This window comes from Engystomops pustulosus, chromosome 2 (genome assembly GCF_040894005.1).
Source record: "Engystomops pustulosus chromosome 2, aEngPut4.maternal, whole genome shotgun sequence".
Taxonomy (NCBI): Eukaryota; Metazoa; Chordata; class Amphibia; order Anura; family Leptodactylidae; genus Engystomops; species Engystomops pustulosus.
Window position 1 is genome coordinate 136,657,044 of NC_092412.1, and position 22,915 is coordinate 136,679,958.

General features: G+C 39.2%; 1 protein-coding gene across 1 annotated transcript in view; it reads left to right on the plus strand.

The window, feature by feature from the left end:
- The window catches only part of COL16A1 (collagen type XVI alpha 1 chain), a 129,414-nt gene that overhangs the window by 95,653 nt on the left and 10,846 nt on the right, over positions 1-22,915 (plus strand). The window contains exons 43-65 of the mRNA XM_072136625.1: positions 3,072-3,125; positions 3,362-3,400; positions 3,572-3,679; positions 6,771-6,797; positions 6,899-6,970; positions 7,050-7,094; positions 7,796-7,840; positions 9,719-9,772; positions 10,896-10,949; positions 12,431-12,484; positions 14,745-14,789; positions 14,873-14,926; positions 17,040-17,075; positions 17,562-17,624; positions 19,458-19,529; positions 19,607-19,660; positions 20,295-20,339; positions 21,522-21,566; positions 21,650-21,703; positions 21,784-21,837; positions 21,920-21,970; positions 22,052-22,141; positions 22,291-22,326. Coding sequence (XP_071992726.1) covers positions 3,072-3,125; positions 3,362-3,400; positions 3,572-3,679; positions 6,771-6,797; positions 6,899-6,970; positions 7,050-7,094; positions 7,796-7,840; positions 9,719-9,772; positions 10,896-10,949; positions 12,431-12,484; positions 14,745-14,789; positions 14,873-14,926; positions 17,040-17,075; positions 17,562-17,624; positions 19,458-19,529; positions 19,607-19,660; positions 20,295-20,339; positions 21,522-21,566; positions 21,650-21,703; positions 21,784-21,837; positions 21,920-21,970; positions 22,052-22,141; positions 22,291-22,326 — 1,251 coding nt within the window. The remainder of the gene's footprint in view (positions 1-3,071; positions 3,126-3,361; positions 3,401-3,571; positions 3,680-6,770; positions 6,798-6,898; positions 6,971-7,049; positions 7,095-7,795; positions 7,841-9,718; positions 9,773-10,895; positions 10,950-12,430; positions 12,485-14,744; positions 14,790-14,872; positions 14,927-17,039; positions 17,076-17,561; positions 17,625-19,457; positions 19,530-19,606; positions 19,661-20,294; positions 20,340-21,521; positions 21,567-21,649; positions 21,704-21,783; positions 21,838-21,919; positions 21,971-22,051; positions 22,142-22,290; positions 22,327-22,915) is intronic.

A 22,915-nucleotide genomic window follows, 5' to 3' on the forward strand; every position in this document is an offset into this window, starting at 1 on the left:
AGGTGAGTTTAAGAGAATGCCTATAATTGGGTGGATATTGCAGGATAAGCTTTAACAGTTACATAACTGCCAATCATGCATGCTTGTAACATTCAGCTTATGTAGCCTATTCATCTAAAAAACAAGTAAAATACACCTAAGAAAGTTCTGAACATCCATCCATTTTCTCCTTTGTACTTTAAAGGGGAAGATATGAAGATCTGTAAAAAAGTTGCACTACAATTGCCTGTGATACATCCCTGTGGTCACACTAGTAATGATTCTATACTAAAGTTAAATAATGGTGGCTTTGCATCATTTTTGCCATTTCACCTTGTAGGGGTTCTCCAGAAATTCCTTATTGATTACTCGATGCGGAAAAACTCAGACACTCAGATCTCCGCACTGATCGCACTCAGTGGGGACAAAACATTAAGGCCCATGCTTCAATTGATGGTCTTAATAATCTGGCAAACTGACACAAGATTCCTCTGAATAATTCTGGCACATCTATTGCACTTGAACAGAAATCTGCCAGCCAGGGTGGATTTCAATTATAACCTGTGCCACGTCACTGTTTATGAGTCAAGCCCAGGCATACATCAAGTTTTTGAAACCTACCATATATACTCATGTATAAGCCGAGTTTTTCAGCATAAAAAAATGTGCTGAAAAACCTCATCTCGGCTTATATACGAGGTGATAAAAAAATAAACTTACATACTCACCCTCCGGCGCCCTATTCTCATTGCGGCTCCTGGCTGCTTCTCTTCAGTCTTCTCTCTGCGCCATTAGCTGGCAGAGACGCTTTCTTGCGATATGCCGGCTGGCGCAACACTTTGACATTATCAGCGGCAACACATCATACTGTTGCGCCGGCAGATCGCAAGGAAGCTTATTTGCTGGCTAATGAAGCAGAGAGAAGACCGAAGAGGAGCCGCGCCAAGGATCGGGAGCCCCGACTAGCATCAAGGCACCAGAGGGTGAGTATGTAAGTTTGTGGGTTTTTATGTGCTGGGCAGGCTCGCTGTATACTACTGGGGGCTGGCTGCATACTACTGTGGGCGGGCGGGCTGGCTGTATACTACTGCGGGCGGGCTGGCTGTATACTACTGCGGGCGGGCTGGCTGTATGCTGCTGGGGGCAGGCTGGCTGTATGCTGCTGGGGGCTGGCTGGCTAGAAGTATACTACTGGGGTGGAAGCTGGCTGTATACTACTGGGGGCTGGCTGGCTGTATACTACTGAGGGATGGCTGGCTGTATACTACTGGGGGCTGGCTGGCTGTATACTACTGGAGGCTGACTGGCTGTATACTACTGGGGACTGGCTGGCTGTATACTACTGGGGGGTGGCTGTATACTACAGGGGGCTGGCTGTATACTACAGGGGGCTGGCTGTATACTACCAGGGGATGGCTGTATACTACATGAGGCTGGCAGGCTGTATACTACATGGGGCTGGCAGGCTGTATACTACATGGGGCTGGCAGACTGTGTACTACTGGGGGCTGGCTGTATACTACATGGGGCTGGCAGACTGTATACTACATGGGGCTGGCTGGCTGTATACTACTGGGGGCGGGCTGGCTGTATTCTACTGCGGGCGGGCTGGCTGTATGCTGCTGGGGGCTGGCTGGCTGGAAGTATACTACTTGGGGGGAAGCTGACTGTATACTACAAGGGGCTGGCTAGCTGTATACTACTGGGGACTGGCTGGCTTTATACTACTGGGGGCTGGCTGGCTTTATACTACTGGGGGCTGGCTGGCTGTATACTACAGGGGGCTGGCTGTATACTACTGGGGGCTGGCTGGCTGTATACTACTGGGGGCTGGCTGGCTGTATACTACTGGGGGCTGGCTGGCTGTATACTTCAGGAGGCTGGCTGTATACTACTGGGGGCTGGCTGTATACTACATGGGCTGGCAGGCTGTATACTACACGGGGCTGGTTGGCTGTATACTACATGGGGCTGGCTATATACTACATGGGGCTGGCAGGCTGTATACTACATGGGGCTGGCTGTATACTACTGGGGGCTGGCTATATGGTGAAATGGCAAAAACGTAGTGATTCGTAATTGTGGATTTTTTTTCCTTTGTGTAATTCATCAGAGGAATGAATCGTTTTTATACTTTAATAGATCAGGCATTGTGACACAGTGCCACTTAATATGTTTATGGTGGGAGTGTCTGCTACCAAACCCCTTTGGTTCTGATATTTTAAAGCAGTCCTAAGTATAGGTCATTAATATATAAATATCTAAAGAACCTCTTTACCATAATTGCTTTAGTATGAAATAAATCAGAGTTGTGACCATAGTGTTCCAGACAAACATTGACAAACCTGGGGGCACATGTACCTTTGTTTTGTCTTTGCACTCCTGTCTTAGGAGTTTTGCCTCTTTAATATATCTGAGTTAAGGTCTTTTTGGACTTTTTGAGCAAAAGTCACAAGAAAATGTGCAAACAATTTTCCTCCACCTGAATGATAATTCAGGGAAAACTGCAGAAAATTAAATGATGGTGTACTTTGAGGGGAGATTGTCTTAGGCACAAAAAAGTCGCAAAAGTGCATGTGTCAAAATAATTGCAAGAAAAGAGAAAGAAGCAAAGCCAAAACAAAAGGTGCCCCATTGTCTCTGTTTTAAGAATACTAATAAGACTCCTTTTAAAATAACATGAAAGAAATTGAGTTTTTGGGAATAGCTGTAATAACTGAAACACTTTGTTTATTATATCCAAACAACTACAAAAACTAAAGTTTTCTTTATATAATGGATATACAACAAGGCTACACCATAAGGCCTCATATCATACACTGCATGAAAGATCATATCCCCCTTGAATAAAGGTTTTCTTTCATATACAAAAATAGCTGCTTTTAAGCAGAGAAAACAGTGCAGAGAAAGCAAGTGCAGTGCCTTTCAGAAAAACATGGGATACAGCATAGTACCCCTTCATGTCTGCTTTGTGTGTCCTGCTAGCACTATGTTCTCGGAATTGGTAGTAGATTATATGTGGTGTACACACAATGCAGATAATGGAAACATATGGCACATGCTTTAGCCCCAGATTTCTTCCTTGACCTTAGGGTTTGCCCGGACACAATGGTATGCCAGGACCACCTGGATTGCCAGGAGAACTGGTAGGTATAGAGCGCTGGTGTGCTTCTGCTGTGTGTCAGTGCCACGCTCTCTATATGTACCCCTAACCCCTGTCACACAGAAGAAGTAGGGCAGCTGTGACATGTGCACATCTACCCTCCCCTTTTCTGGTGTTCCCATCGTGCCATTTTGCTTTGCAGGGTCACTGTGCAGTTCTGTGTGTCCCATGTGTCTTAGATCGCCCATGCCAATGCCTAACACATTCTTTTTTTCACAGGAAGCCCTGGCTGCAGAAAGAACCATTGATATCCTGAAGGTGAGGATGTCATAGGGAAAGACAAAAAGGAATGTGGGACTACAACAAAGGTTTAATTTATTTTAGTGGACTGTTTTTGAAGTGTGTGTCTAGTGGGAAATCCTTGGAACAAAGAACCAGCCACTTTAAGGGGGTGATCTAGTTTATCTGATATCCCCCTGCTTCATACAGAGTATTTGTGGGGACTGTGCCAATGGGCAGAACACTCCCATCGCCATGAAAGGAGAAAAAGGAGAACAAGGCCAACCTGGGAATCCTGGAGCAGAGGACTGTGAGAGGGTATGCAGATGTTGTGCATAGGTCAACAGCCTTGTCATGTGAATGAGTTTGTGTGATTTTATGGTTGCTTGATATTAGGAGGATTTTTTATTTTAATTCATTTAATATTTTTAAAGTAAAATCAACCATATTAAATTCACCACCACTTTGGTAGTCATCATCAGTCTGCCGACTTCCTGCAACAATCAGGTGTCAAACCATTTATGTTACTACTTCTACAATGCAGGATTGCCAGTATGTGCATGTATGGCATGAGATTGTTGCAGGACACAAGCAGTAGACAGAAGCATTAGAGCAACAGGAAATTGAAAATGTTAGTATATGTATTTTGTTATTCTACCTCATATCATGCACTTACTTAAAGTAACACTTTTGTCTGTTCACAATTCCCCCGATATATCATTGAACCAGTAATTAACCTATTTAGTTATTTCTTTCTATCTACCGTATCTAAAAGTTCAAGGCACCTTTTTCTTTGATTTATTATCATACTATAGTTATAGTCCTATTGGGGGTAATTTTTCATTAGGCCATCTTTGTTTTTAGAGCTCTGCTGCTTGTCAGATTCATTAAAGTGGATTTTGCCCTTTAATAAATGTTCTTATGCTTTACTTGCTGTCTAGGTTTTTCTTTTCAAAAAGCTGCAAAAAAATTGCATCATGTACTTCAACAGGGGAATGGAGAGACTATGCTACTTTTTATGCAGCTTTCTTAAAAAGTCCCAAGTCTTGAATCTGGCTTTGCACTGGCAATGGTTCTCCGTTTCTGGCAGTATAGTAAGTGGCAGAAATAGTCCTCTGCAACGTTTGAGCAGTCAAAAGTTGCAAAAAATCTCAATGCATTTTTTTTAGACTTTTTACAGCAAAAAAAAAGCCCAGCAAAACCAATGATAAATAACCTTATCTTCTATTGGGAATTACAGGTTATTACTGTTATCTCATAAAGTCATTGGGAGGGATTTATCATGGCTTGTATGCCAGTTTTTTGTGTCCTATCGTTGCAGCCTTGTAGTATATTGGGCACATTGTGTGACAGCAGGGGAACATCATGGCTGGCTCATGACGCCCGTAGTCACAATAAATTCCAACCATTATGTCCCTTCCTATATGATGCAACTTAAATAACTGCACAAACTCTTCACAGGGGTCAACAACTCATATAACTGCTACTACTGATGATTAGACAGGCTTCTGCAATTTATTATTTTGAAGAGGACTATATAGCCTCCCTGACTGTATACTAATGGTCTCTTACATAATGTAGGATAAAACAGAAAGGAAGCAGGGAGAGATAGTGTAATTGAATGGAATAAGGGCAATGTGGTTAGGACAGCATTACAGTGGTTAAATGTGATGAGTTGAGAGTTCTAAGAGTAGGGAGTGGGAGAGATTATATGCACCTACGCAAGTGTAAATGTCTGAAAATAGTTAATACTCAAGGAATAACGAAAATATTTTTAAATTCTTTACAATAGATTTGAATTCTTTACTTTTATCTTCCATAAAACTCAAGCATGAATAAACCAGTGACACTTACTCATAGATAAAGACACTGTAACTGTGGTAATCATCTTATATTTGTGGCATCCTAAACTGAACGTTATGCTAATGTAACTGAAAGGCTACTGGGCGGTTCCCGGAGTCCCTCCATGCTGCAGATTCACAGGCTGGTTGGCTGTCTCTGCTTCCCCCTCTTCTCCTACTCTGCACTCCTCTTCCTGCTGACTGATATAATCTTACTGCAGCAGAGGAAGTTTCAGCACACATTGGGAGGGGAAATACTGTAATGGCCAGTGAATCACAGAGGGGCTCTGGGAACCACTTTTCAGGCTTCTTAGCATAATCTCAAAAGTTCATTTTAGAAGGATGGAGGCCATGGATTAAAAAAATAAGTGTGCCTGGTTTATCCATGCTTGATTTTGATGGTAGAGGAATAAACTACACTAAACTTGTTAATATTTTACAACTTCAGTTCCCCCATCCCATCATATTAATTGTTCATGTCAATGCTACTGGCCTCTGTGCATGTATCACACATGACTTCTAAGGCCAGTACAGGCAGTCCCCTACTTAAGGACACCCGACTTACAGACAACCCATAGTTACAGACGGACCCCTCTGCCCCATGTGACCTCTGGTGAAGCTCTCTGGATGCTTTACTATAGTCCCAAACTGCAGTGATCAGCTGTAAGATGTCTGTAATGAAGCTTTATTGATAATTCTTGGTCCAATTACACCAAAAATTTTGAAACTCCAATTGTCACTTGGGCAAAAGAAAAAAAAATGTCTAAAACTTCCATTATAAAATATACAGTTTCGACTTACATACAAATTCAACTTAAGAACAAACCTCCAGACCCTATCTTGTATGTAACCCGGGGACTGCCTCTATTTGGCTACATTGTCACAATAATGATGAATATGGCATTGTTACTGTAAAATTATCAGAAGCCGGAGGATTGGTTTTTGGGTAGCAGATCAAGTAAAAGCCGTTTCTTTATTTTACATGGTTTTCTACTACTGGGCAATTTTGGAAAAAAAAAATTAGGCAAGCCCTTAATTGTTATTTTACTATTTTTAAAGAAACTATGGATTGACATTAGATAGTGTGTTATATAAAATAATAATATCAAATATTACTTAGATTACAAGACAGACTGTATGATAAGGTGATGTGAATACATGACAAGGTTACAGTATGTGGCTCTATGTTATCAATGTGATATTGCTTTTGTGTATTGTTTGTAAACGTATTTGTTATTAGTGTAATATAATTCTATCATCCAATCTATCTGTGAATAACTGAATTACTCCATCCTATTAACTGTGACGCTTATTTTGTGGAATTTGTGTTTTTAATGAAATTTCAAAAATGCTGCTCTAAAGTTAAAAATAACACACACATATACACTAAATGTCAGTGTACTACCTGTCTAACCAAGTTCTGGATCACCGTCATCTTTAAAGACAATGCTAATATCAGCTTTTTGTGTTTCAAGGCTCAGTTGCTGTTTACTAATCCAATTAACTCTCATATTTGATTCATTTTATGAAATAATCTTTGAAATAAAGATTTTTTTTGCACTTTATAGTGTCTTACAGAGAAGAATGAAGAAGTGGTAAGCATTTTGCCAAGTGCTAATTGACTGCAGATATTGCAAACTATAGTTTCAGATCCAAAGATTATGCAAACATATCAAAATATTCCAAATTTCTTTAGGGAGATGAACCTGATGCCGGATGTCCTGGCCACCCAGGTATCCCAGGATTACCTGGTCTAAAGGGTGAAGATGTAAGGATTCAGAGTTTAGTTGTAGGTTAACATCTTTAAAGACATACCATTGTCTCATTACTTCATTTGTCTCTATCAGGGACCTCCAGGTCCAAGAGGAATTCCCGGTTCTCCAGGACCACCAGTAAGTAAATACATCAAAATACAACTAAAATTGTTCAGAAATTAGATATAGATATTACAAACTACTGTTATGGTGATACAATGTTATAAGTAAGAATGCTTAAATCAGCCTGAGAAAATACATCGCATTGTTCATTGATTATCTCTAATGTCTCATGCCTCCTTGAAAGCATCTTCTTTTGCATTCATGCCTAATAGAAGAACAGGGATGGAGCATGAATTAATCCCATGAGAGGACATTCAGCATATTCTTCCATTTTTATGGGGAGCAATCAAGCTCTATAGTCATATTTGCGCTAAAAGCCTTGCTCTATTATTATTTTCTCCAAACTACCCACTATCATGAGCATAGAATTATTGTACATACATAGTATTAGGTAAAGTACTTCTAATAGTGGTGCCAGGTCACACTAATTATTTTCATACCGATTTCCCAAAATATGTTGTATGGATGAGAAAAATCTAAAAATACTAGGTCCTTTCTTGGTTTTAGAGAAGATGCAATGGAAAATGTATAATAATATTTGTGATTATCATGTCTATTTTATCCAAAGTATAACATTTAACAAATCTAACAAAATAACATTGTTGATGCTCCTACCTCCAGAGGGTTTGGTTGTTTCACTCTCTTGGATACAGGGTGCTCTCGTTCCTCCTACTACTGACAGCGGCTTTTGGATTATGATATGTTTTTTCCCTCAGGGGCCCCCAGGTTTTCCAGGCTCTCCTGGCTCCCCCGGACTACCTGTAAGAATATAACTCTCCTCCCACCTGCTCACGCGCTTATCTTCAACCCCCAATGCACATAACTTCACCAATGCTGTGCCAATAAACTCACCTCTTGTGCCACATCTGATGCGACCTCAAATTCATCCCTTATGTACCCCAAGTCTTATCACTTGTGAGACAGTCTTTATCCCTTGTGTTTCAAGATTCACCATCCTTGTCTGAAAATCTCTGCAAACTGCCACATTCTCTTTATGTTAGATGTTAACCCATACCATTTTGTCTACTTATACTTGATGCTACTAGTGTGTCTATAGGCAAACAATTGAATTGCAGGATACAATAAATTAAGAGCCAAAGTATTATAAGCATACACAAAGTTAAATGTTTTTTGACTGTGATTGGTTGCTATGGGTTACAAAAGAGTTTCCTTTTACACATTTTCATTAATCTCCCCAATAGGGTTGGATTTATGAAACAGATAAACTATCTTTGTCGTCAAACTGTCCAAGTGCACGTCATCTCTTATTTTCTTTAGTGCATTTCTTTTAGACCATTTGACGAATCCATAGTATGTTTTTAAAGTACCAAGTCATTGAAATAAATCAGGAACATTAATTTTATATTGAGTTGTAGATTGAATAATCCATTGAATAGTTAACTAACCTATGAATTTTATAACTTTGAGTTTTTCACAACTTTTAAGTGGCATATTTTCATGTGGACCCTCTAATGGCCATAGAGTTGGTCCTCAAAATCATCTGATAGGACAGATGTCTTTGACTACTAGGAAGTGCACAGATGTACAGTGTAAGGCAAGGTTCACTTTTCTTCATACGATCAGGGTATCCATAGAAATATATGACTTAGCCATCCATTGTAAGAACAAATATCCTTACAACTGATAAACTGATAAAAAAACGAGATGTGAATGGAGCCTTAGACAGTGGGACCAATTTTGGCCATAACATTTATTAAATATTATTTGTACCTTTAAATTTCCTACCCTAACTTCACACCACTTTGTTAAGTGTTATGTCACTTCTGTTATCTAAAAGCACCATCCTGTCCTCACATCTTCTGTGTCCCAGTGAGCACAATGTCACAATGTCTTCTGTAAATATTTGTTCACCTAACCTAGCTATTTTCTGCATTTGTTTACGGTGAATGGGATTCCCTTATTGTTTTGTCTTTGGTGTAGCTTTTACTATACTACATGCGTGGGGTCTGTATCAAGCAAAGGGGTTAAGATAGCAGCTACAAAACCATGGAATAAATCTCATTTGATGGGTCTGGGCAAGAATATATCTTAAATCAATATTCCAATATTATTTTGAATCAAAATAGCTTACTGCTAACGTGGAGCACTAATAATTGTGTTTTTCTAAAAGAAACCATAGCATCTACCAAAATAACTATAGCCTGATACACATCCCTACACCCCTTTGTAACTGTATCTAGCGTTATGTACATTGTAGTATACAATCCTTGTAACCTGTGTTACTGATATTCTTCCAAGGTTAAATGTCTTATTTTTTAACCTCTATAACCAATTATTAGCTTGATGCTTAAATGATTCTTAGATTTTAATCTATTTGGAAATTATAATATCTTATCAAAGAAAATCACTCTTGAAATTTTTATTTATAAAGTAAAAAAAATATGTGATATATATATAATATACACACTTGATTATAATTGTTTATAATTGAAAGCAAGTGCTCATTTAAAATAAGATTTCCAGAATATTTTGTTCTTTTCCAACCATGGAAATTGGGTGAGTATTAATTCTGCTCCAAACATCGGGACACAAACTTCAGATTTACGGTAACATGTGGAGTTTACTTGTGGAACACAACACCAGATAGAAATGTATAATATCTTTTTTTATTTTTCAAGGGTATGCAAGGAGAAAGAGGACCTTCTGGACCTTCTGGAGATAAAGGGGAGCAGGTAAGACATTAAAGGGGTTCTCCAGCACTATAACTATTGTTGATCAGATTGGTGGGAGTACGACATTCAGGACCAATGCTGATCAACTGTTTTCTACGCTGGATGGTATAGATGGTGCTATAGGTATGTAAATAGGGCTGAATTGCATTTGCCAGTATCCACCACTGCACAGAGAACAGATGAGAACTTGTGGCTCTGTTCTCCAGAATCAGTGTGAGTGGTACTGCTCATCAATATAATTCTACCAGAAAAAAGCTTTCAAGCAGGGGTTTTGGTTATAATTTGTTCAGTATTTCTAAAGCAAACCCCAAAAGGCTCCAAAAGTGCAATCTTTCCATTTTACTTTCTATTATATTTTTCTTAATATGATCAGATAAACATACAGTAAAGTAAATAAGAAGATTCATATCAGTAAAGATTGTGATCTCCTATTGTGTTGTTAGTAGGAAATGCTTATACTGTTAGGCAGCTACTATTTCTCCCTTCACATGGTAGATGACTTATGATTATGTTTATGTAAGTAGCTTCTCCAAAACTCTGAACCTAATTAAAGAAATAAAACACTTTTGCAGTCTGGAGTTTGAAAGGGCTGCACTGTTTGAATATGCTTACTTAAAACATTGAAAACATATGCAAACATTCAAATACTTAATTTCATGTCTTATTTTTACTCGCAAAGTAGTACTTTACTGGAATAATTAATTCACTTTATAGTGGTAATAAGCTAAACAAAATCTAAAATGTATTATTATCCATTTAAGATACTATGAAGCTTTATGGAATTTTACTAATGCCAGTCACAAGAAATTTCAACATTACCTATTTGATGCTGGCAAATTTTTAGCCACATTTAAAGCAGTTCTGGAAGTGAAAATAATCTATTTACATCAATTACAAAGTATCATGAAAAAGAAACATTTTTCTAATTTTAGGCCCTTAGACTAGACATAATTTATGTATTCTGGCTCTGATACATTACTTACTACTACTATATTATCTTCATGTTTTATTGTTGATACCTCTTTAGTATTACCAATAGAAAATTAAGAACTTGCCAACATTTTGTGTTCTTCTAGTTTTTTTAAGGCATGTATACATTTTTAAACCTTTTTTTCTGTTTTAGGGACCCCCTGGTCTTCCTGGATATCCTGGAGCTCTGGGTCCACCAGGACTTCCTGTACGTAGACATTTTGTAGTGAGAAAACATAATTTATAATGGTGGCATATATAGTAGTTTGGTAGAAGTTTTTATAGTATTTTATATACTGGTAATTAATTTTAACTTCTAATTGAAAATGTGCATATTTATTAAAAAGGTGCTTTATAAGTAAGATCAAATTACAAAGGTCTTCTAGACAAGTTTGTCTTCCGAGCATGCTTCCTATGATTCAAGGTGCAATGGTATCTTTTAGCTACCTTGCAAGGCAGCTCCCTTGACATCAAACATGACCTACATGAGGCCTTATGATATGATGCGGAATTAAAACCTAACCAGTATATCTATTCCAGAAGGAACAACTGTAGACAGCACTGTTTCAACTTAATTACACCTCCTCATAGCAGCGTAGGGACCTGGTTTGGCTGGGTGAGAGGCTTGTGACTAGGGTCGGGAAGTAAGAGTTCTCCTTACGGAGATTGCCAATTAAGGCCACCATGTAGGCATGTGGAGTCTTATAGCCATGGATGCTCCACCCAGCCAAACCAGTTTCCTACACTGTACTGAGTAGACCCAATCAGGTCGAAACAGTGCTGTCTACAGTTGGTAGTCTGTTCCTTCTGGAATAGATATACTGGTTTGGTTTTAATCCCACATCATGCTATAAGGCCTCTTGTAGGTCATGCTTGATGTCAAGGTAGCTGCCTTACAAGATAGCTAACAGAGGCGTGGCTTTCCTTATCCCATCCTGCAAAAACATTGCATATTTTCCCAGAATCCCCCTAGTGGAGCATCTATGGCTATAAGACCTCACACGACCTACATGGTGGCCTTAATTCGCAGTCTTTGCAAGGAGAACTCTTACTTCCCAACCCTTATGCTTATGACACCACTGTCACCTGTCACCACCCAGGATAGAATAGGTCTGAATGGAAGACCACCGTATTTTCTTACAGCATGTAAAATGTAGGAGTAAATATTAAATATTAGCAATAACTCATATGGGGATTTATCATTAAGTTTTTGTCTATGTTTGGCATTGTTTTGGCGACTTTCTATTGCGCCTAATGAACATAAGTCACTTTGACATACACCCTGCTTGTGCCAAGTTCATTATTTGCTTAGACTAGTTTTCACAACATGACTGCATTAATGATTTGGTGCAAATTTACGTTTAGGCGCAAGTTTTGGCTCAAATTTAGACCACCCTGGTCTATGTTGCAACTTTTTATGTTTTTTTTGTGACTTTTCATGCAACAGTCGCAAACAACCCCCACAGCTGAAAACACTGCCAACAGATTTATCAAGGACCAAAGCCACTTTAATGAATCTGACTGCAGCGGAGCTTCAAAGACAGACATAGAACAGTCGTAAGGAGTCGATCTAATGATAAATTCCGCCAATATAGTTTATCCTCCAGAAATGATGTTGAGTTTTTTAGCATATTAAAGCATAAAAAGGATTTTCATGTACTAAGTGGCTGACACATTTCTTCTTTTCAGGGTAGTAAAGGTGAACGTGGATACAGTGGACCAGGTGGTGAAAAAGGAGAGTCAGTAAGTGTGTACATAGGTTGCTGCACAGACTCATTCATCATGTTAATATTAAGCAATATAAGATCGAATTCACAGCATTTAATATACAGAAAGTGGTATAAATCCGGACAAAAAAAAAGAAAATCTGCTGCTATACTGGATTGTACACCTTAAATTAGTAACAAAAGTCAATGAAAAAACCCTTTAAAGAAAGAAAATATGCAAACTTTTAGAAGAGTAACTTGAAGCTGCTGGGCCACAATGCAAAATCTGTACCAGAACCTCACTATGATAAATTCTTTATATAGCTAATCTCCTCATAAAGAGGTAAGCCAACTTATGGGACCCTCTAAGGCACATGGGCCAGGTAGCGGCTGCTCCATCTGCAGTGCCTTAAATTGCCCTCCTATAAATACTTTTGAAATTACTTTTTAGATAGTTTACGTGGACATATTTTTGGTATACAATTTCGTTGTATGGCAGTATGATTTTTTTTTTTCTGAGCAGCTATAACCTGCGCTTGTTTTCACTCATTAGTGAAATGGAACAGGATAAGTAGCCACTGCCAGATACTTCCACCCCTATTACTGTTCACCAGACTACAGCTATAGGGAGCTTGAGAGATGATAAATACTATTACTGGATTGATGACAGTGTAATTGTGCCAATTATATAGTAGTTTACAATCAATAAATGAATGTGCATTATTCACTGGGTCCATGTTCATACACCTAATAGGAATAAATCTCATAAATATGAAATTAAAAAGCATAGATACAGAGGGAATTATGAGTTTTCTTTGTTGAATTACTCCAACAGCTATATATTACTGTTTAGTTAACTGCAGAACATAAAACAAGAAGGGAGATGATAGCAGAGTACTACGGGGCAAATGAAGCAGGTCGGGTGAACTAATTCTGCCAGTCTGAATTAAGGCTTAAATTTTAAATGCAAAGAGTTCTACCTCACTGTTCAAGTCACTTGGGATAATGGTATTTATATCAAATATCCATCTTGTTTCTACTTTTGACATTTGTTTAAAGGAAACCTACCATTTGGAAATGGCTGTTCTGACCGACACATACCTGAACATCGCTGTAGCTGAGATGATTTAGGAACATATCATGGTTAAGCACATAATCCGGACATTTTATAAAATCGATTTATATATTATGCTAATTACCCACTCAGCGCTTCTGTGTGCGTCATACAGGCTGATCTGTGCTTGTGCATTAGCATAATAGGGCAGGCACATAGCATGCCGTCCCCACCTCTTCCCACCCTCCCTTCCTCGCTCCCGAGAGCTGGTGATGTCACCGAGCCCTCAGGAGCACTAGGTTGAGGGTGGCTGTGTGTACTATGTCCAAAGTCTCATGCTATCGCAAGACTTCGGCTAGGAGACCACCAAAGTAAGAGACTTCGGTGATAGTATGTGCTGCCACCCTGCAAGCATGTGATGTGTATGTCCTTTTGCTCCTGAGGGCTCGGTGACATCACCGGCTCTTGGGAGCGAGGAAGGGAGGATGGGGGGAGGTGGGGACAGAATGCTCCGTGTCTGCCCTATTATGCTAATGCCCAAGCTTGGATCGCCTGTGTGACGCACACAGAAGCGCCGAGTGGGTGATTAGCATAATATAAGAATCAATTTTATAATGAAACGGACGGATTATCTGCTTAACCATGATATGTTCCTGCATCATCTCAGCTACACCTATGTGCAGGTATGTGTGGGTCATAATGACTATTTCCAAATGGTAGGTTTCCTTTAATGAAATTACTTCCTCTTCAATGTAGTTTTATATGTTCAATCCCAAAGAACAAGAGCCCGTAAATGATGAATGTTTCTTCTTTTAAATAGAGATGAGAGGACTTGTACTTGCCGTTCAAGTGCATCCCACATGATCCAGACATATTGCACCTAGCTACTGACCATGGTTGTGATTGGCCAAGGAAACCCCCCCATGGCTATTTGCTATGGGCGTTAATATGCCGCATTGGCTGTTGTTTGGGTTGCACCCAAACCCAGAATGGGAAGTTTGGGGGCGCTCATGTCTAATTATGATGTTTGGAGGGGGGGGGGGTGTCCCTCAAAAGCTTTCACAATATTTCAAACATGTTCATCCATACGAACCATGAGGGTTCTTATAGTGCGACCAATATATATTTGTATAGTTTCCAAAATAACTATTCCTGTAAGTTTGAATTTATCTTTTAGTGAGGATTTTAAACACAATTTCCATTATAAATCATTCAGTCTTATTTCCTGTTTTAAATAATTAAGGGTCCTCCTGGCATCCCTGGCATTCCTGGCCCTGCTGGACCTGCGGTATGATCTTATTTTAATATTTATTTCATGTGCTTGCTTATGATGATCAAATATGTGACCGGGATGTAATTTACTATTTTTAGGGTCCAAGAGGAGAAAGAGGACTCTCAGGAAGCTTGGGAGAAAAGGGAGATCTGGTAAATAGTTAAACTGCTACCGCTCTATTATTTTAACTTTACAACTGCACGGTACATGTTTTGTCTTCAGACTGCAGAACCTCTTAATACAAACATTAGCGGTTACACAACCTTCTAATACACACCTAAGATGACGCAGAACTTCATAATACACACCTCAGCTGCTACACAACCTCCTAATAAACCTCACCTGCTACGTAACTTCTCCTTATACAGACTTCAGCTACTGCAGAACATCCTAATACATAACTCAGCTGCTGAAGAACCTTATAATAGACACCTTTGATGCTAAAGATTTTAATAATACACACCTAGGCTGCTGCAGAACAGCACAATACACACCTCAGCTGCAGAACAACCTTCTTATACACACTTCAGCTGATGCAGAACCTCATAATACCCACCTCAGCTGCTACATAACCTCTCATAGTACACATTTTAGCCGCAGCACAAATCTCTTAATATACAGTACAAGTCAGCTGTTGCAGAACATCCTAATACAGACCTCAGCTGCTGAAGAACCTTGTAGCACATACCTTAGCTGCAAAAGACTTTCATAATACATGCCTCAGCTGCTGCAGCACAGCATAATACACTGCAGCTGCAACACAACCTTCTTATACACATTTCAGCTGCTGCAGAACCCCATAATACACATCTCAGCCACTGCGGAACCCCATAATACACACCTTACCTGTTGCAAATCATTCTAATACACACCTTGGCTGCTGCTTAACATCAAAATACACACCCGAGTAGCACACCTGGGACATCATAATACACACTGCAGCTACTGCAATACATCATTAAACACACCTTATCTCACACCTCAGCTGCTGAATGACCTCTTAATACACATCTCAACTGCTAGAGAGCTTCTTAATATATAATATCTAGATATATAATATCTAGTCAGCTGCTTTAGAACCTCATAATAGAGACAACAGCAGCTGGATATGGACATAATACACACCTCTTCAGCTGCAGAACCTCACAATACACACCTCAGCTGCCACAGAACATCTCAATACACACCTCAACTGCCACAGAACCTCCTAATATACACTTCAGCTGCTACACAACCTCCTAATACACAACTCAGATGCCAGACACTAGCTAATACACACCAACCGATAACTCTTTTAATCTTTTAGACAATCTGTTACTGATTCTGGTGCAGTTCAAGGCCATATTGATTAAATCAAATGTCAATATTTTCTGCTCTTTATAGTCAGCATTTATAATGGAATCTTGCATTCGGACAGCACACACTGGTTATGACATGGGAGGGAGCCTCTCTGAAGGTTCCTTGACTGTCATAGCAGGATCTGTATACAATTTAATGTAATACTCTATACAAAGATTTTATTAGGTTTTAATCAATTTAAAAAAATATTAGAACCTTTTGTAATACTAATTCTTATCCTTATGGTTCTATTGACCCCAAGATTAAAGTAGAGGTTTCATTGGGAGCACACAAGAATATGGTGCAAATTATTTTCCAGCTTTCCAGTACACGAAAAGTACAATTTGTTGTGCAGAAAACAAGTCCTCATACATCTCTCTACATTGCAAAGTAAAGAAGTTTCAGATTTTTAAAATGGAAAGGCAAAATGGAAAAATTCCATAAGTAGCAATGGGTTAATAACTAGCTAATAACTACTGATAACCATGAGTTCAGAGAAAATAGAGAAGTATCATATGTGCTCTATACTACTTTCTCAAAACTGAATTTAAATATACCCCCTGAGCAATTCTAGTTTATGTGTGAACCCAGTCATATCTTTGGCCAAGTTCATACAATGCCCTTAAAATACAGTTTTCTTAAATTTGTTCATGTGAGCAGGGTTTTGTTTTCTATTGGATATTATAATAAAAGTTGATGTTGTTGAATTTGTTAATACAGACCTCAGCTGCTAATGGGTAATTAAGGCATTTTATTTAATTAACACAATAATGTCCGACAACCCTATTAAATTGATACATTGTATAGTTAGGCATACAATTACCTTTTTTGCAACCGTGTGCTTCATCTCAAAAGCAAATGTAGAAAATGTAGAAAGCATTCACAATATACTGAACTGCAGTTTCTTAACTTTCTTTCTATCCATAGGGATTTCCAGGTCCTCCTGGACTTCCTGGGCTTCAGGTTAGTAACTACAGATCATGTTTTGTATGTCTACTTGTACATATTCACTGAAAAGTATATAATATCGCTTAATAAGAAAGAGACATTGTATAATAACAACAGATTATTGATGATTATTGATTAAATTGAAATGGGTATGAAACTGAAATACAGGCGGTCCCCTACTTAAGAACACCCGACTTACAGGCGACCCCTAGTTACAAACGGACCTCTAGATGTTGCTAATTTACTGTACTTTATCCCAAGGCTCAATATACAGCTATAACGCACATGTGTCTGCAATTAAGATTTACTTTTAATCATGGTTTCTATGATAACCCAACATTTTTAAAATCCAGTTGTCACAGAGACAAAAAAAAATTGGCTTGGATTACAATGATAAAGTATACACTTCCGACTTACATACAATTCAACTTAAGAACAAACCTACAGACCCTATCTTGTACGTAACCTGTGTATATTCATGCCTGTATATATTCTTTTCAGGGACCACCTGGATTTCCAGGGAAAATGGGACCCCCCGGACCACCTGGGCCACCAGCTGAGAAGGTAAGCTTTAAGTAGATGGGAATGCTTTCCTAGAGTATTCTGCTATAGGAATTATGACTGAAGTGTCATATCACAAGCCTTCCACAAATTATTCAGATTGAGGGTCAGGTAGATTAAAAACAAGCAGGGTGACTGCGTCATGTACCTGAAGCTTCACCCACATAAAGAGGCCATTTAGCTAGAATTTAGACATTTATATAACTGATCATAGGGCATAGTTTTAGTAAAAAGAGAGAATTAAATGCAAGCAGATATATATGTTTAGGATATTTACTGCCATTATACATCAGTAATATCTCCTATATTTTCCCCAAACAAAAGATGCTGAAAGCGTTAAAGAGGTTTTCCCACAAAACTATTTAGGGCCTATCTACAGGATATGAGAAGGGGGGCTCCGAGGTACCCCCGTCGAATCCCTCTTTGCTCCCTGAGATGAGCGGAGACAGCGGTCTGACTGCTCCGATCATCATGGGGAGCTACAAGGGGTCCGACGGTGGAACCTTGGACCCCATCGGACCCACCGTTCCCGTGATCTGTTGGGTTCCCATCACTGAGACCCACTCTGATCAGCAAGATCTAGCTTGTTTCATGGGAAAACCCCTTTAAGCTTTATTCACATGTCACTGATTTGTCTTGGTCATTGTGAGCCGGTGCTGGACATAGATACTACTACACAAAGATATGGTGGAATGGAAGGATTTGTCGATGTCCTCTGTGCATCCTTTCCTTATTTTGGCTCACAACTGCTGAACATGACACCAGCATGTCAACAAAGTCTTAGGCTCCTTGCTCACAAACTTTTTTCTTGTATGAGGCCATTGCGATTTGTCTTCACGATGGACTTGCACAAAACAATAACACATAGCTGTTAAATAGATCTTTACACACCTCAGTTTCTTTTTCGTACAGTGATTCAAAAATTAAGCATGTCTTACTTTGATGCGAGTTACAGGGAAAAAAAATGCCCATTCAATTCTATGGGTGTGTTGACAGGACTAGGATTATCCTAGTGCAGTCAGTTTGTCTGTATCGATGTATACATTGAAAGGTGGAACGTTTTCTTTTCCATTCTTGAAAAAGTTAATAAAAGCTAGAAACAGCCTTGTATATGATATTAAACAACATTATCATGACAGATAATTGACTTAAATTATACTTTATAATACAACAAATATTCAGCTGTTTCTATATACCACATACAGAGCAATGGATACAGCTAAATTGGGTACAGGCCCCTTCCTCCATGATTCATTCCTTACCCTACTTCTCCCTGCCTCCACCTGTGTGAAGGTATATAGGGTTAGGGTTATGGCAGCTTATGATATGTTATGCTTATTATGATATATATACACTAGTAGCGTTGAGTTTATCAGATACAGTCTACACTTCTGTTTTCTACTATTCAGTTATATAAGTATAAAAAGACTCATCTCTTCCCCTAGACACCTACTGTATTCTCAGGCTAGGTCATCAGTATCAGATCCACTACTCCAGGCAGCCTCTGGCACTGCAAATCTATACAGAAAGCGAATGTGGAAACAGTTGATCACAGATGCATTGTAAAGTTGTTGCATCTCTACTGATCTAATATTGATGAATAATTCTGAGGACATCAACAGGCCTGTTTCACACATTCTGCTTAGTATTTTCATTAATATATCTTAAAAAGAGGAGTTGCTCCAAAATACAGAAGTAGTACAAATCTTTCAAGTACACCGCTTCAGTGTAAGATCAATTGCTGCTTTGACAACATGTGTAGTGTCAATTATTTTTATGTCATCGTCTTTTCAAATTTACAACATTGCATTTCCTTATTCTCTTGCCTGTGTTCAGGGTCCAGAAGGACAGCGTGGTTCTCCAGGACTAAGTGGTCCCTCAGGTCCGCCAGGGCCTCCAGGAATACAGGTAAATACAGATTTTTAGACAATTCATGTGAGATTCATTAGGATACTATTAACATAGTTCTGCATTAATTTATTTAGGGTCCCCCTGGAATTGAGGGTCTAGATGGAAAAGACGGTAAACCTGGCATGAGGGTATGTACCTGATTAAAATGTTTGATTTATTACCTGCAATATCCATTTTTTTAAATAAAAAAGAGTTTTAAAGGATTGGCCAGATTTATTTGCCCCTCAACAAAACCAGATCAATAGATAGGCAGATATGCAGTTCATACTCCATTTTATTGCGGCATCTCCAACTGTGTAACAAGGTACAGTAGAAAAACAAGACTAGACTCTAGCAGCAAGCTTAGAGTGGAGCATATTGGACATTAAAAATAGTGGGATAACAAAGTTGAGAAGAATTGTGTAGGCTGCACAAATGAGAGGAAGCCACTTGCTCCTAACTGCTTTCATATTTTTTATGACTTCTTGAATGCATCCCCTACATTAATGTGTCAAATTGATGTGCCCAGTTGCCATGAATGAGACTGTATATTTAGGATTACCCTAAGCCATTCTCTTCTCTCCCTGCACCCTAAAAAGGGTGGACAACTCGCCATCTTATGAAATATCTCAGTCCTAAGAATAACCCACATATAAAATCAAGATAGGAAACATTTTTGTGTGTGTATACATGTATGCAGACCTATCTGCAGTTTTAAATATCAGTTATATAAGGAGGTTTTGTTTGTATTAAGTCATTAACTGCTTGGATTTTTATTTACAGGGGGAACCAGGTCCTCCAGGACCTCCTGGAATCAAGGGCATTCCGGTGAGTTAAAGCATAATGGGGGTCATTTGGCCCGATTCGCGTTTTCGCGACGTGTTAACCGAATATTTCCGATTAGCGCTGATTTTCCCTGAACTGCCCCGGGATTTTGGTGCACGTGATCGGATTGTGGCGCATCAGCGCCGGCATGCACGCGACGGAAATCGGGGGGCGTGGCTGAACGAAAACCCGACGGATTCGAAAAAACCGGAGGAACTACCTTAGTGAATCCCGGCCGGACCCAAATCCACCGCAGAGAACGCGCCGCTGGATCGCGAATGGATCGGGTAAGTAAATCTGCCCCAATGTGTTTCACAGCATCTCCTGGTATTAGTTTGAAGAAACTTATTGAAATTACCTTGATGGATTCACATAGGTGTGTGTGGCGTGTCCATTGCGCATCTGTTGCATTTTGTCTCCATTTTGCTTCAGTTTTCGATCCACATAAGCAAAAAAATACTGGAGGTTTAACATTGGCTGGAAAACATGACAGCTGGTTTCTAAGTCTCATCAGTGAAACAAACTGTCCTCAGTTTATCAGTTTTTTTTCTATAGAATTCTCTTGCCTTCGGTGATTCAATGAAACAATGTATATGTTTACAAGGAAAAAAACCTATGTGAAAACACATGTCAATGTCATTATTTTTGGATCTGTATTGTCAGATGTGCTCAACCAGCCTATGACCACCCATCTGACAATAGAGAGCCAGACTAGTATATTAAGCAGCTGTGTGCACTGTGCGCATGCGCAGAACACAGGCCGCCGGCTGCGCAGTCTCGGTTCTGAAGCCGGAGCTACTGTGCATGCACAGAACCTAGCTTCGCAGACGAGTGCGCACAGCTACCAGGAGCTGTGCTCTGAAGATGTCAGGGTAGGCAGAATGCAAGAGGCTACTGGGGCATGGAGTAGCCGCGCCATGTAGCCTCAGCTCCGCCTTCTGTACGCCCCAGTAGCCTCTTTCGGAAATTTGAATATTAAATTAATAAAAGTTATAGGTTACAAAAGAATTAGCCCTAAAGAGAGCTATACTACTATACATTAGAGGAACCTGCCACCGGATCTACTTTAATAGGTAGATCTGTGGTGGTAGGTTTCCTTTAAAGAGTAAATTTAAGCCACTATTGGAGTATTTATTTAGTATTTTGCTTTTAATTGTGTGTTCTATGGCAAAATCTTTTTTCTAGGGATTCAAAGGAAAAACGGGACACATGGGCATGCCAGGACCAAAGGTACAATGGTTTAACAGTGTTCTACTACTATTTATAACCTGTGGTCTAATTATACATTTAAAAATAAATAATCTTTATCTCAGGGAGATTGTGGGCCTGCCGGACCTCAAGGAAGTCCAGGAAGACCAGGAGCTGAGGCAAGCTCACAAATTAGTTTTATTAATTTAAAAATGAGTTAGATGACTGTGAAAATGACATAAATATATATTTTAACTAGGGTGATCCTGGTCCAATGGGTCCTCAAGGACGTCCCGGTCCTCCAGGTCACTTAGTAAGTAATCCAGTATAATTTATATGGTAAAATAGTGAGCAATTATATCCATGTTAAATAATGTTTCCCACCTTGCTTTTAGGGACCTGCTGGAAGTCCAGGACAACCAGGTAGCCCAGGACCTCCAGGGCTGGTAAGGTTTCAAACTGTTTTACATGAATAAATGTAAACTTTGTAAAGAAGTTTGCACAGTCTACCATTATCTATGTTACAGGGTTTAAAGGGCGAACGAGGGGCCCCCGGTGAGAGAGGAATGATGGGTCTTCCTGGTGAACCAGGATCCCCAGGACATCCTGGCCCTGTAGTAAGTAACACTGTGATTGCAATGATGATTTAATAAAAAGGTTTATAATATCAGATGAAAACCCACGATCAATGTTTGTTGTAACTGTTTTGGTAGCTGTTGATAGTTCATTCAATATTTGAACAAAGCAATTTTCTTGCTTTATTTAGGGTGAAACTGGAGCAGATGGAACACCAGGTAAAGAGGTATGTAGTCATTTTAAAGTTTAGTCTATGTATCTAAAGTTAATAACTTGATATGTTCATATATACATGCCATAGTATACAAGAGCACAGCTGGGGGGAACACGTGAGGCACTTCTCCCTGATGCAGACATGGCTTTTGCCAGGTCTGTGTTCTTATAACCAGCAAGAGCATCTTAGTGGCTGATGTACGTTTGTCCAGCAAACATAGAGATGGCATCTGCAAAGGACTAATTAGACATTTAATGGCAAAAGGGACAAGTTGTGTAATACAGATGTAGCACTGGTTGATGTGACTGGCCTCACCCATTAACCAGATTTCATAACTCAGTGTTTGGTGTTTAGTAACACAGGGAATCTCCCCTTTTGTGTGTTTTTTACATCTGGACTATTTATGACAAAACCACAGGATATATAATACCAACACTGGGGAATAATGACTAGAAACATGGAGAAAATTAATCTAAAAAGTTAATCTTTATGGAATCAAGTATAATAAAACACACAATCAGGAGATCATACACACAGAATAGAAGGCATGCCTTAATGTCATCATGTTAGTAATAAACATGAATCATAGCGGTCAGCGAAA